The sequence below is a fragment of the Argopecten irradians genome, chromosome 14 (genome assembly GCF_041381155.1).
Source record: "Argopecten irradians isolate NY chromosome 14, Ai_NY, whole genome shotgun sequence".
Taxonomy (NCBI): domain Eukaryota; kingdom Metazoa; phylum Mollusca; class Bivalvia; order Pectinida; family Pectinidae; genus Argopecten; species Argopecten irradians.
Window position 1 is genome coordinate 5083475 of NC_091147.1, and position 15695 is coordinate 5099169.

The 15695-nt window shown below is 39.0% G+C and overlaps 1 protein-coding gene across 1 annotated transcript; it reads right to left on the minus strand.

Moving 5' to 3' along the window:
- Nucleotides 1-5740: 5740 nt before the first annotated feature.
- Nucleotides 5741-13932, minus strand: LOC138308135 (CD209 antigen-like protein A). The gene is made up of 5 exons (XM_069249077.1): nucleotides 13636-13932; nucleotides 8547-8631; nucleotides 7986-8065; nucleotides 7511-7598; nucleotides 5741-6487 (listed from the first exon to the last, which is right to left on the minus strand). Exons 1-5 carry the CDS (start codon nucleotides 13930-13932, stop codon nucleotides 6258-6260), a joined length of 780 nt encoding a protein of 259 aa, XP_069105178.1. The 3' UTR covers nucleotides 5741-6257.
- Nucleotides 13933-15695: the final 1763 nt, after the last annotated feature.

The following is a 15695-nucleotide window of genomic DNA, read 5'->3' on the forward strand; positions in this document are numbered from 1 at the left end:
TAACGACCTGTTAGAACTTACAAATATATAAATTCACATTTACATCAGTATTTTTAATATTATAATCACACTTCACGGCCACAAACAAGAAAGTCAAGTCGAAGCGAAAGGTTAACCATTGTTTTAAAGTTGGCTCCATTTTTGTTCTTGTTTGTTCGTCATGCTCCTGCTTTGGAGGTGGTGTGAGATTTTGTTCCGAGAACAATGTCCTCGTTTCATGTTCATTGCATTGTGGCGAATTAATCCCTGGAGAACAGTGTTCTTGCATCAAGAGCATGTCGCCCAGGCGCGGAATTAAGGACGAACCATGGGTATGTGAATTACAGTAACAGTCCATTAGAGTTTCAAATTGTTATGTTCCTTTCTGGACATCTCGTCTGTTTTTATCTTTGACGTACTACATATCGGAGACAAACATAATGCATACAAATGTGCATACACCGTTGACCCTAGATGTCCGTTGTCATTGTTCTTTACGGACAGTCAGTGATACACGATATAGTTAACCTGTTGCGCCTTATCAAATAAACAAAATAGTTTGCCTTTTGCTTGCTATCCAAAGCATTTTGGGTTTTCCATGGTAATTTCTTAGGTCTAAAATTAAAATGTGAAAATTGATGTTTTCTGTTTTAATTCGCATGCGTATTATCACTCTTATCACATTGTCTCTCTTCTTTTGTTCATTAACTCTCCACGACTACAAATTCATAGGATGCACCACACCAAGTTCTGACCCCGATCTAGATGATGTCTTTTCTAATACGGTGCACACACATGCATATTTCAATATTATAGTATCTCTGGAACAGCGGTGCCCACACAAATATTATCTCTAATTTTAAACAGAATTTTGACACACACAACAATGCTGGGATAGATTTACTTGAATACATGATAGGGAAGTGTTTAGTTAAAATTACATAACAATCAGAACTACAATGGATTCCATTATAATAATTAATATACCAATACATGTCATCAAAAACTCTCCAAATTAAAATTTCAACACAAAACAAGTGGCTAAGATGGCCTGTATCGCTCACCTGTTTTATTACCACAAGTACTGGTCTGAATACGGGATCATTGTTGCTTTTTTCAAAGATTTGACATATTGGGTACCACATCTGCTCCTGGGTGTCAAAGTCAAGACTTATACAAGATCTGTTACCCCCTCTCCAGATTAAAATTAGTGTTAATGACTTGAAACTAAACTTTGGCTCACTTTGTTCCTGTTGATAACATACTCCCCTCAAATCGAATGGTCTTTAGTTGATCTATGCATTTGATTTGATTTATTCACCGCTTTAAGTAAAAAAAAGTTATTGGGTGTTCACACGTTGGACCTAGGACGGTTCTACTACAAGTGCATAAAATCTTAAGATTTTAGTTAAACACTGTATAGTGACCGAACTCGGACCCGGTTGTTTGGTATCTACTTCCGGAAAAACCGTACCCAAATAAGTGAGAGGGGTACGTGCTAAATCGCTTCAAAAACTTGATATGGTATAATTTTTATCGAAACCTTACAAACATCAAAACAGCGAAAGCTTAAAATTTTAATATGTCCAACAATTGTATGTGGAGATGAAAATAAAGTCTCCTTTTTGTATTCAAACATGTAACTTGGATCATAATCCCGTACAAAACCGAGCAAAATGCGTGAAAATATGAAAATATCTCAGGATAACGGATGCAATTCATTTAGGTAAGTTGTTGAATGAAAAATTACGATAGAATAAAAACTATCTACCGCTTCAGATTTATCGTAAATATGTCCTTTGTGCTTTAATCGATGATGTTTAGTGAGTATGTTATGACTACAGTGTAAAATTCCGGGTTGGTATTCATTATAGTATACGGTTAGGTATAATAAATGTAACGAGAACCGACCGGAATTGTTCAACCTTCCTTTAAGCATCAGTCAGACTCCCAGAATACAATATTTACAAGTTTATTTACAACAAATAATACTACTTACAGTCATAGCAGCACATAACACACACTCATACAACAGGCTCTCTCCATCTAACTTTATCATGATATGTTATGCACATATGTTTATTTACAACGATATAAAAATGTTCATTATATGGCTGCTTCCCATTGGTTCAATCCACTGTTACGAAATAATGTTCAGTACCACTACACAGTATTGCCAATTTGCCGCTGTCAATGTCGCACAAACCAAGGTGAAGGTCACCCAGACCCGCCGGCTGAGGTGGAGGTCACAAAAGCCACGATGACGGTCACACAGACCAGACCTTCCTGTAAAGGTAAAGGTCACACAGACCAAGATGAAGGTCACACAATCAGAATTGCTAGTCAAGGAAGAGGTCACAAAGACCGAGGTAAAAGTCACGTAGACTACGTGAAGGTCACACAGACCCGTCACTGGTGAATGTAGAGTTAAAACAGACCCGCTAGTGGTCGTAGAGGTCACACAGACCTTCTGGTATATGTAGAGGACACATTGGCTAGCGACGATATGGCCTAATGGCATATGTATCCATCAGTTTATGGATAGTTCTCCATGGGTGGAAAGCTATAATATACGTATGTTATGATATAATACCAATTAACAATTTATATGTTTACTCTATACAAATAAATGCTATTTATCTAAATATTGACTATCCCAAAGGCATACTGTAACGACTTGTTTTGCTACGACCGCAGTCATTAGCATAGAGTAAGAATGACACAATTAATTTGTTTTGCCCTGGGTTCGACTGCCGCGTTAGCTTGCAGATTCCTATGTCTCGCTACAATATTCAAAGGTACTAGTGAGTATGGACAATGGATTACATCAAATTCATTTTACAGTTTATTAATATTTAACATGTGTAAAGGCGACAAGAAAATACCCGCGTGGCTCAGTGGGAAGTACTGTGTAATGGACAGTTTTGCTGCTAACATTCTCACGTTTTCGCTATCAGAATTAACTCCTACCCGTCAATGAAAGACCGAGCACGTGGCGCTACCCACCGGGCCGATTATCGATAGTTTAACCTCCAAATTCACAAACACCGTTCTCTAGCGAAGATTCTCAAAATATCTCCTTAACGGTTAACCCCGAAACTCAACACAGGAGGCTCCCACTCTTTTCCAGCCTACCAACGGCTCTCAACACAAGAGTGAAGACTTTTAAATACTATCGAAACCCGTCTAAAAGAGAGACATGCCAAGTCCGACATTGCGCAATTTCACAAGTATTTCAAACTAAAAAATATAGCAAAAATATCGACTGACAGCGAAAAATACACACACAGTAATGTTAATGCATTTCCATACTATACGATAACAGCAAATTAGGGAAAGGATGGGCGACAAATATATAAAAATTACATAGGATTCAAAAACACAACCCTCACCTCTCAAGGCCCGGTAGAAAACTGAAAGCCTCGGCGCAGTCCCGAGATCTCGTGCCCAGCAAATTCCCGCCAAAGTCCCGGTTAATATAATTTCCGGAAAATATAGCAACGAAGCGCACCGCAGCTTCGTTACAATACTATATAGCTATATCACTAATACTAAGATAATCATCTCATTTCTAAGCATTTACGGTAAATAATGTCACGTATGCTGACTTAACAACCTAACAATGCTTTACAAAACACACTCGGCATCATACTCACGTATATACACATGTCCCGTGCACACACGTTACCGCGTACGCAAGCACACACGCCGGGTGAATTACACCTAACTATAACTTATAAACTATAGCAAATACCTAATATATATGAAACCTCATTATAATTAATACTATGACAAGGACATATAAATGTATTTACTTACCGCAAGCTGTATTTCGCGCTCTGAGTTCCAACCCTGCTATTGTTCGCTACCGTTTTACCTGTGTCCTCTGCTTTCAACTCACACCTGTGCGCATACGTGACTTACCTTTGGGAATCTTTAGAGAAACTTAAATGGCGCAAAATCCAAATTACAAACTAACATACATACAATTATACAATGGCACGTGACAATAATAACCTGGTTAAACTTTTTGAATCGCAAAAAAAACAGGGAGTCATAAAGCTTGTCATTATCCACCGCGCCCCACGGTTGGTATGAAATCCCAAATACATGTTCATGTATGTATCAAGCTCGAAGTCAGATGTATTAAAGTGTAACTTTATATGTATTTGAGTATTATAAAACTGAAAAAAAATAACAGCAGGTGACAAAAAGAAACAGTTATTTGGTATTTTTGACTAAGTTTCCATGGTAACAAAAAACACCTTACATGGAAAGTCGATCCATAATAACAAAAGGCAAAAATTAGCACTAGTCTGACATATGTACCGAAACTTTCAATGAGCTGCGTTGAACGCGTTTGGAGTTACAGCGCGGGAAAGAATCTCGAACAGATGGACGGTTGTTTGTTCGTCCCTTTGATGGTTCGTTCGGTCAGTCAATCGAATTGAAGCGAGGGGAAACGTATTCAAACAAACGTGTGTTCATTGCTATATCACTAAAATCATTACCTTGGTTGAAATCACATGGTTGAATTAATTATCAAATCTAGTATATTTTTGTTTTCTCTATTTGTTTATAATTTTAAATATTTTAGCATTATCAGCAGATAAATATACATTTGAGATTGCTATTTCCGGTAGATCGTTCACGAATATTCCGGACAGTAGTGGGCCCAGCACGGATCCCTGAGGTATTCCTGATGAGAGGCGTTTCCAGTTGGAATGTTGTTTAAATAGATGTAGTGCAGTGGAACAACAAAAATGCGATGTGATACTACAGTCAGTAAATAATGGACTATTGGCAAAATACAACACCTCAAAGTATATTCAAAAGAAAAAGAAGTTCATGTTATGGTATATTGGATGAATTAGACCATGCATGAAGGTTCCTTCATTCCCACCATGATACAAATCCAATATCCATTCTCTAGGCCTACGCCTCTTAGTTATTTACAAGAAGTCATTTGAAGATTCAAGCCTATTTGATTCCTGTGACCTTGATTGAAGGTAAAGATCATTCATTTTAACAAACTTGGTAGCCAAACTTCCAAGCATGTCACAGGCTCAACATCAGGTCTCTATGCCTCTTAGTGATTCATCAGAAGTCGTTTAAAGATTTTAGCCTCTTTGACCTCTATGACCTTGAGTGAAGGTCAATGTCATTCATTTGAACAAACTTAGTAGCCATTCATTGCATCATATCACAAGCCCAATATCAGGTAATTATTCCTGTTTAGTTATTCAAAGAAAATCGTTTAAAGATTTACCTATTTGACCCCTCTGACTTTGAATGAAGGTCATGCTCATTTATTTAAACAACCTTCGTAGCCTTTCATCCAAGCATGCCACAGGCTTATTATCAGGTCTCTATAACTCTTAGTTATTCACAAGAAGTCGTTTAAAAAATAGCCAATTGGAACCATGTGACCTCGAATGAAGGTCAGAGTAGCCCTTTATCCCAGCATGTCGCAGGCCCAATATGAGTCCCCTGGGCCTTTTGGTTCTTGAGAAGAGGTCATTTAAAGATATTTGCCTATTTGACCCCTGTGACCTTGAATGAAGTTCATTTATATGAACAAACTTGGTTGCCCTTCTTCCCAGCATGTCACAGGCCCAATATGAGTACCCTGGGCGTTTTGGTTCTTGAGAAGAAGTCATTTAAAGATATTTGCCTATTTGACCCCTGTGACCTGGAATGAAGTTCAAGGTCATTAATTTGAACAAACTTGGTAGCCCTTCATCCCAGCATGTCCCAGGCACAGTATGAATACCCTGGGCCTTTTGGTTATTGAGAAGTTGCTTAAATGAAAAGTATGCGCATGGCGCACGGAGACCTATTTTTATTTTCACATATAATTGTTGCACATATACAAATTTTAAGCTTCCCTTTTCTAATGTTTGTAAGGTTTCGAAAACAAATGATATAATATCGAGTTATTGAAGCGATATAGCACGTACCCGTCTTATTTTTTGGGTACGATTTTTCCGGAAGTAGATACCTTTCAAACGGGTCCGGGTCCCTTTACCATACTGTGTTAAATGAGAAGTTACTTTTAATATTTACGTGTTGAATTATTTTTTGTTAATTTCCCTTTTGAATCATCATAATACATGTATCAGAATGACAATGAGATGATATACGATGATGGCTAGTCGCACTGGTTACGCATAACTATAATTGAAAATAAAGCAAAATTTGTTTGTAATATATCTGTGTCATTCATTGATTATAATTCGTTCTTTGTCAATGTTCACGGATCAGAAATAACCACGAGGCTACGGTTTCGTTTTGTAATGATCTTCGCATACACCATAACCGTAATTTCCGTTTTCACAGTTCTTGTCATGCCAAGTGCCTTGTTGATTCATAACAGCACAATCCTCATTGCCGTTGTTGTTAGGTGCACCGTTAGCCCAATTAGGATTCATCACTTTGTCCCCAGGTCCCCACATCCACTCGTCTTCCAAAACATGGTCGTTTGCCGAGATCCAAATTACTGATAAAACTGGAAATTAAAGTACCGTTATCTTTTTAGAAATGAATGATAAAATGATTTAGATAATTACAATAGAAAACGTAATTGTATTGAATCCTATCTAATGTTCGTTACAAGCAGAAATATTTGTTGAATAAACCTCCCCACTTGTTCAATGTAGCTTCTCACATCAGCGTTTTCAATGTCCTTGGGAAACCATATATATGTCTTTTTACATACTATTAGTTATTGTACTATGACGTCATGTTTTACACATAAAATAATTCAAACCCCTGAAGACCGGCATGAGCCGAGAAAGCGCTAGGGAGGAAAAAACTGTTTTATAGTTGTGTTTTCTTTTTATATATATATTTTATTATGGTTTAAAAGATTTGATCTCTAATATTAAAAACATATATGATATATATCACAAGGTACAACTAACGGATATGATTGGTATCACAAGGTAAAACCAACATGTATGATTTATATCACAAGGTAAAACTAACGGGTATGATTTATATCACAAGGTAAACTAACGGGTATGATTTATATCACAAGGTAAACTAACGGGTATGATTTAAATCACAAGGTAAACTAACGTGTATGATTTATATCATAAGGTAAAACTAACAAGTATGGTTTATATCACAAAGTAAAACTAACGGGTATGATTTAAATCACAAGGTAAAACAAACGTGTATGATTTATATCACAAGGTAAAACTAACGGGTATGATTGATATCCCAATGTAAAACTAACGTGTATGATTGGTATCACAATTTAAAACTAACGTGTATAATTGGTATCACAATGAAAAACTAACGTGTATAATTGGTATCACAATGTAAAACTAACTTGTATAATTGGTATCACAATGAAAAAAAGTGACGGGTATGCACAACAATTTAAGTGGACTGATGATGGATATATGGAACGAAATAATTTATATAAGAACATATTGTAGACAACAACCTAATATGAAAACCGACTATAGTGTATATTTTGGTATATATATATCAGTGATATATATCTTCAGCATTTTAAACCTACCTCGTTTCCTTATTTCTGATATGAGAAAAGACGTCACATCGTCGTTGTCAATCCTCACCATTTTCGCGCCTTTTCCCGCACACAACATCTTTAGGATATATTTATAAAAACGTGAGTAAATGAGCGAATCTATTCATAACTGTATGTGGGTTTTTTTTTCTGCGAATATACATCAACAATACTATACAATAAAGAAAGGTATATGTTTTTCATTAGTTATTGTCAATATTTGCGGTATCTATAAGTATAGATCTGTCGAATGTATAATTCATTATATTAGACGAAGGCCAATGTATTTCCCTTGGAACCGAATCAGTATCAGGTAATATACAGTGTTTTCTATTCCCACATGATTAAGTTTATCACTCGTATAACTCCCGAAGTGACCGTCTTGTCACACTTACACGATCTCTAAGTATTGAAAGATATGATGGACCAAAACCCATAACAAAATCAAGGCAAGAATCACGCTTACTGTGTTATCGTCTGCTGTCAATTCACTGCTGAAGAAATAACACTTGTGATTGAAGGGCACCCAGTGGACCGGGCACACATCTGCAACATTAAGATGCACAATACTCTACACATTTTATACATAGTATCGTAGTTATGCAAAGTTATGCGCGGCCTGATCTTGGATGGGTGACCGCTCCGTTTGTTCGGACCCCTGCACGTTACATGAAGAGAAAGGCGGATTCATATTAATGTATCATTGACAGTAAAATATGTGAGAAAGTAATCTGACAAACAGTGATCGTACTAAAGTAGTAAGGTATGTAGTCCAGCGTCAGACTCTATGTAAGACATGGCTAATTAACATGCATAATTAGACCTAAATCAGCGGTCGGCTTTAGACAAACAAAAGAATGCTGATATGATACCCGTGACAATCAAGCAATACTTTGATTTGGTTTGTTATATTTATATGTTTATGTTCTCCGTATTTCAGTGTATAGTAGCATCCATGCCAACAAACGGGGCTGTTTACCTATTTGTTTTCTATAACAGTTAGTTAACAATAATACAGTGTACTGACCTTGCTCCAGACAAATATGGCGTCCTTCCTTAGTCTCGATACAAATGTCAGATTCTGAGCAGTTTCCGCAGTTTGTAGTGTCCTCCTGAAATAAGTTACTCTAATCAGAAGAGTGTATGAATAAGAAAGTCTTATTCACACTGTAATTATAGATTTAATGAAATGTAATGGGCAAACATGAATAGCCATCTTCTCAGCAAACATTTGGTTTCTACTTCTGCTACGCGCTAATCATAAAGGCACGACTGCGTTTGTCCGTTGTTAGTATAATGTTACCAGGTAGGGTATCTTCGGTATCTTCCGCGGCATGGTTAATTTAAATGACACTGTACAAGTGCCATAGTTCCGCTATGACAAGAAAACACAACATGATAATACAGCAGCCTCTCAACACATATAGATATACATGGCACAACGTCCGTACAGGGTCATTACCTTTCCAAAAACGGGATTGACAATTTTGTAGAGTCGCCATAGTTATACGCTTACTGTTAATACTATACTTATCATCACAATTACATTAAGATAAATAAAATGTTATTTTTATACCGTGGTCGTCTTATTTTTTCCGCCGTTGTCCTATTACCACGCGTTACTTCAGTCACGTGATACGATTCGGAAATCCGACAACACCCGAAGGTACTGAACATGGCGGTGATTGAAGGCGCTTTATTCAAAACTAGCAATATATCATCCCTAGACTTCGACTTTCTTATTGGTCGCGATATGCTTTTCTGGAGCTAAATCACCAAGTTACATGTCCATGTTCAAATAACAAATGTTTAAGCGACAGATCATTACCGTAAAATTCGCATAAAATTTAACTTAAAGGGAAGTAAATAGTTTACATATCTTCTATGTAACGGAGCTCACCATTGGATGTCTTTATGGATACATAAATACATGTAAAGGAAATCATAGATCATAGACGTACATGTATTATCAGCTTAATTAGGTAATGGTAACTGAACGTGTCACCCATAACAACAATATGTAACGTAGAGTAATTGATTCATATCGTTTATCACTACAGTAAAGTTTTATCGATTACAATTTGTAATATTGGTACGTAACCCAGGTAAAACAGTGGTAAAAAGTAAGCGTCAGCAAGCAATGCAATCTGTTTGAGATTTTATCGGCTGTATTGATATACTGTGCGAATACGTTTCTATCATATGTTTCAAATATAAAAGTATTTTCGATGTTAACAATAAAATGGATATACATTATAGTAATGCCTAAATAGTTTCGGCATACAATTAAATACACAATCCATGTACATTTTGTAATTACATTATATATCAATACTATCTATCTTTTACATAATCAGTTTAGCGGGTACGACGCGTTCTATTTGAACTACGGCAGATACGTATCGATACAAATGGCTGGTAAGGCGCGTTCTATTTGAACTACAGCAGATACGTATCGATACAAGTGATATGAATCTGCAAATGGAACAGCCGGAGAGGTATACATTTATAAACGATCATTTTGTTGTTATATGTACAAACTTAAACTGACAGGTACCCGTGAAACCATATGTAATCCATGTGACGGTTTAGTAACCATCTGATTTTTGGATTTTATTTTACACACGGATCTTCAAATTATATTATATTTACCAATTAGTACACATTTAGATTGGTACACGTCAAGTAAACACTCTGAAAGCTTGTGCTAATATAAATAACAAATATACAGTCTGCATTTAATAGGATGCCACATAATACCGATGGTACAAGCGAGTTAGGAAGGGTACGAAGAAATAAAGTACGCTTACCGGCAATCTAATTAAGATACAGAACCTTATTATCACTGCGTTGGATAAGAGGATCTGACAACATCCAATTAGGGATCACGTCAAGATGACATTTGGAAATATCCAATCAAATTGCTGCTGCCAGAATCTTGACTAGGGACGAAATAGCTGTCAGATATATTTTTGTATACGTAGTCATCTTGCCCAAAGAGGTAGAACAAAGCTGAATATATACGTGGACAAAACAGCGTTTACAATTTAAATAGCAAGTTGTAGAAAATGCATTTAATCTGAAGTACATGTGGTATTATGGTCATCCGAACATGACCCCTTATGTTGTCAGATCCTCTATTGAACATAGTGGTTATATTTTAATCAGATTGCTTTACCTGGATCAGGATAGCTTCAGAGGAACATGGCGAAGGAAGAACATGGCGAAGGAAGAACATGGCGAACATGGCGAAGGAAGAACATGGCGAAGGAAGAACATGGCGAAGAAGAACATGGCGAAGGAAGAACATGGCGAAGTAAGGCGAAGGAAGAACATGGCGAAGGAAGAACATGGCGAAGGAAGAACATGGCGAAGGAAGAACATGGCGAAGGAAGAACATGGCGAAGGAAGAACATGGCGAACATGGCGAAGGAAGAACATGGCGAACATGGCGAAGGAAGAACATGGCGAACATGGCGAAGGAAGAACATGGCGAAGGAAGAACATGGCGAAGGAAGAACATGGCGAAGGAAAAACATGGCGAAGGAAGAACATGGCGAAGGAAGAACATGGCGAACATGTCAAAGGAAGAACATGGCGAAGGAAGAACATGGCGAACATGGCGAAGGAAGAACATGGCGAAGGAAGAACATGGCGAACATGGCGAAGGAAGAACATGGCGAACATGGCGAAGGAAGAACATGGCGAACATGGCGAAGGAAGAACATGGCGAAGGAAGAACATGGCGAAGGAAGAACATGGCGAACATGGCGAAGGAAGAACATGGCGAAGGAAGAACATGGCGAAGGAAGAACATGGCGAAGGAAGAACATGGCGAAGGAAGAACATGGCGAAGGAAGAACATGGCGAAGGAAGAAAGAACATGGCGAAGGAAGAACATGCCGAACATGGCGAAGGAAGAACATGGCGAACATGGCGAAGGAAGAACATGGCGAACATGGCGAAGGAAGAACATGGCGAAGGAAGAACATGGCGAACATGGCGAAGGAAGAACATGGCGAACATGGCGAAGGAAGAACATGGCGAACATGGCGAAGGAAGAACATGGCGAACATGGCGAAGGAAGAACATGGCGAACATGGCGAAGGAAGAACATGGCGAAGGAAGAACATGGCGAACATGGCAAAGGAAGAACATGGAGAAGGAAGGACATGGCGAAGGAAGAACATGGCGAACATGGCGAAGGAAGAACATGGCGAACATGGCGAAGGAAGAACATGGCGAACATGGCGAAGGAAGAACATGGGAACATGGCGAAGGAAGAACATGGTGAACATGGCGAAGGAAGAACATGGCGAACATGGCGAAGGAAGAACAGGCGAACATGGCGAAGGAAGAACATGGCGAAGGAAGAACATGGCGAAGGAAGAACATGGCGAACATGGCGAAGGAAGAACATGGCGAAGGAAGAACATGGCGAACATGGCGAAGGAAGAACATGGCGAAGGAAGAACATGGCGAAGGAAGAACATGGCGAACATGGCGAAGGAAGAACATGGCGAACATGGCGAAGGAAGAACATGGCGAAGGAAGAACATGGCGAAGGAAGAACATGGCGAACATGGCGAAGGAAGAACATGGCGAACATGGCGAAGGAAGAACATGGCGAAGGAAGAACATGGCGAACATGGCGAAGGAAGAACATGGCGAAGGAAGAACATGGCGAAGGAAGAACATGGCGAACATGGCGAAGGAAGAACATGGCGAAGGAAGAACATGGCGAAGGAAGAACATGGCGAACATGGCGAAGGAAGAACATGGCGAAGGAAGAACATGGCGAACATGGCGAAGGAAGAACATGGCGAAGGAAGAACATGGCGAAGGAAGAACATGGCGAACATGGCGAAGGAAGAACATGGCGAAGGAAGAACATGGCGAAGGAAGAACATGGCGAACATGGCGAAGGAAGAACATGGCGAACATGGCGAAGGAAGAACATGGCGAACATGGCGAAGGAAGAACATGGCGAAGGAAGAACATGGCGAAGGAAGAACATGGCGAACATGGCGAAGGAAGAACATGGCGAACATGGCGAAGGAAGAACATGGCGAAGGAAGAACATGGCGAAGGAAGAACATGGCGAGGCGAACATGGCGAAGGAAGAACATGGGAAGGAAGAACATGGCGAAGGAAGAACATGGGAAATGGCGAAGGAAGAACATGGCGAACATGGCGAAGGAAGAACATGGCGAAGAAGAACATGGCGAAGGAAGAACATGGCGAACATGGCGAAGGAAGAACATGGCGAACATGGCGAAGGAAGAACATGGCGAAGGAAGAACATGGCGAAGGAAGAACATGGCGAACATGGCGAAGGAAGAACATGGCGAAGGAAGAACATGGCGAAGGAAGAACATGGCGAACATGGCGAAGAAAGACATGGCGAAGGAAGAACATGGCGAACATGGCGAAGGAAGAACATGGCGAACATGCGAAGGAAGACATGGCGAAGGAAGAACATGGCGAAAGGAAGAACATGGCGAAGGAAGAACATGGCGAACATGGCGAAGGAAGAACATGGCGAACATGGCGAAGGAAGAACATGGCGAAGGAAGAACATGGCGAACATGGCGAAGGAAGAACATGGCGAAGGAAGAACATGGCGAACATGGCAAAGGAAGAACATGGCGAAGGAAGAACATGGCGAAGGAAGAACATGGCGAACATGGCGAAGGAAGAACATGGCGAACATGGCGAAGGAAGAACATGGCGAAGGAAGAACATGGCGAAGGAAGAACATGGCGAAGGAAGAACATGGCGAAGGAAGAACATGGCGAACATGGCGAAGGAAGAACATGGCGAACATGGCGAAGGAAGAACATGGCGAACATGGCGAAGGAAGAACATGGCGAACATGGCGAAGGAAGAACATGGCGAACATGGCGAAGGAAGAACATGGCGAACATGGCGAAGGAAGAACATGGAGAAGGAATGACATAGCGATGGAAGAACATGGCGAAAGAAGATAAGGAAGAAGGGCAATTATTAACTGCTTAAAAGATAAAACATTGCCATGTTGCTTTCCACGCCATGTAACAGCACATTGAGGTAAGAACACAGAAATTATCAAAAATGATGAATTAGTTGTTTCTCACTTGTGAAGGTGGAACATCCAGAAGTGACGTCATATTGCCCTTTTCGGCGAAGGTCATCATGAGGTCACACGTGAGCTGTTCCCTGTTGTGGTGGATTTTCTTACAAAGTTTGTATCTCTTACACATCTTGATACACTGTGATACACCAATGGTGTCTAACTGCATGAAGGACTTGTAGTACCTGTTGGATTCCTGGTCAACATGGACATGTTTGGTCAACTGTCCGTGTCCGGTAACAAGTGATTTTAGTATAAGTATCACTGTCAATGTAAAGTGTTGGTAAGGAAAACAGAACATGTTCGTATTATACCTCCACAGACTCTGTGGTAGATTCGCTTTTTATCTTGTTTAACTGAGGCTTATAGATTTGCTTAAGACAGATGGTTCCATCTTGTATTATTTATTTATAACTACACAGACCCTTCCTGTGATATATTGACTTTTCCTTTTGTTAAAACCTTGTTGACAATGTCACCAGTTTCCACTCGGCATCACTGATAAGGTTATAGACCGGTTTGTCTTGTATGATTTATTCATAATCCTCATCAACCTCCATTACACGGTACAGAGGTGACTGTGTATCAGAAATAAATATAAAACTCAAACCCAGAAAGATTCAGATATAAAGTTTTAAAAAATCAGACATAAGTATCCATTAAATTTAATTGGTAAGTGCAGTTTCACACATGCAGTGCAAAGGCTACATATCGAAAACGCCTTTAATTCCAAACATTTCGTCAATTTTTGAGTAACAACACCTGGATATTAGTCGATAATTTACCGAATTGTCTCCTTTATTCTGTATCTATTGCAAAAGATTCAAACTCTACTATTGGTGTATGAAAAAACTATTTCTTGTTTCTGTGTAACATTTAGGTTCATTTGTCTGCTCAAAATGGTGACATATTATCCTTTCCATAATGCTTTAATTTGCGGAATTATGATGTTTATTTATAAAGAACACATAACAGTTTAAAGTCGGGACATGTTTTCTGAAACACCCTGCACTTGTTGTTTATTAGTTGTTTGTGAATGAAACCCATAAGATCTATATAAGATGGTGCGATCATACTTCTAACATGTTGATTCATAATTGTCTACACCGTGTTAAAAATGCTTTGTATCAGTAGATCATATTGCTTATTGTTAGCTTTTCTGGGATTCATTTAATTATCCATGATTTTACACTTCATTTAAAGCTACTTTAACAATATTTCCATTTCCAGGCCGAAATCGTTCATTCAATTATATTGACAACCCATCGGAAGACCGTCTTTTATTTTTCATCATTTTTAATGCTTTTGAGCATGCATTTTAATGTTGGTTCCTCACAACTATTGCATTATTTGATTTCATCTTACTTTCCCTGCAGGTAGGGCTTTAGAATTGTACCTGCTACCATATTGCATGATCGTAAAAGGCGACTAAATTATAGGATATTATCTTTTCTCTTCTTTCTTACTATCTTTATTCTTCCTAACGTCTCCTTTGACACCGCATCACTTTTGGCCTTTTGTTAAGCACTCACACTATTGATGAAGACTCTGAGTTCTCTCACATGGTCGAGACACGTCAAAGTCTATGAAATTGGTAGGTTTTGCTCCTGCTTTGCGCTCAGCAGTGGGACTACTGGTTTGCCCGTTGTCAGTATAAGGGGACCGGGTGGGGTGTGTTGCTCTGTGTTTTCGGCGGCATGTTCAAGTGATATAGCAACAGTTCCACTATACAAGAAGACACAACACGAATATATTGCAGCCTCCCAAAACACACAACATACATTATATACACGCTACACGCCGCATATATTGAAGGCCGTCTTTACAAGACCCTGGCCGTTAATAGGACGTTAATTAATCAAACAAACAAACAGGTATAGCGCATTTACATATTGATAATGTACCATTCAACTTAAATAACGTTTTGAAAGGGAAATAACTTGTGCACGAATATCACACTTAAGTAAATAGAGTTGCTGCACACCCTGGTCAAATATGTACCTACTCCAGAAGTGATTGGGGTCCCTCGGCTACCATGTGGAACAGCTGAACAATGTTTATAAC

Excerpts from the sequence above, each read along its gene's own strand:
- LOC138308135 (XM_069249077.1), bottom strand. The coding sequence starts at position 13,932 with ATGTTCTGTTTTCCTTACCAACACTTTACATTGACAGTGATACTTATA. Across the intron at positions 8,632-13,635 it reads TGGATGTTCCACCTTCACAA|GAGGACACTACAAACTGCGG; the intron begins GTGAGAAACAAC and ends AACTTATTTCAG. Across the intron at positions 8,066-8,546 it reads CCATATTTGTCTGGAGCAAG|ATGTGTGCCCGGTCCACTGG; the intron begins GTCAGTACACTG and ends TTAATGTTGCAG.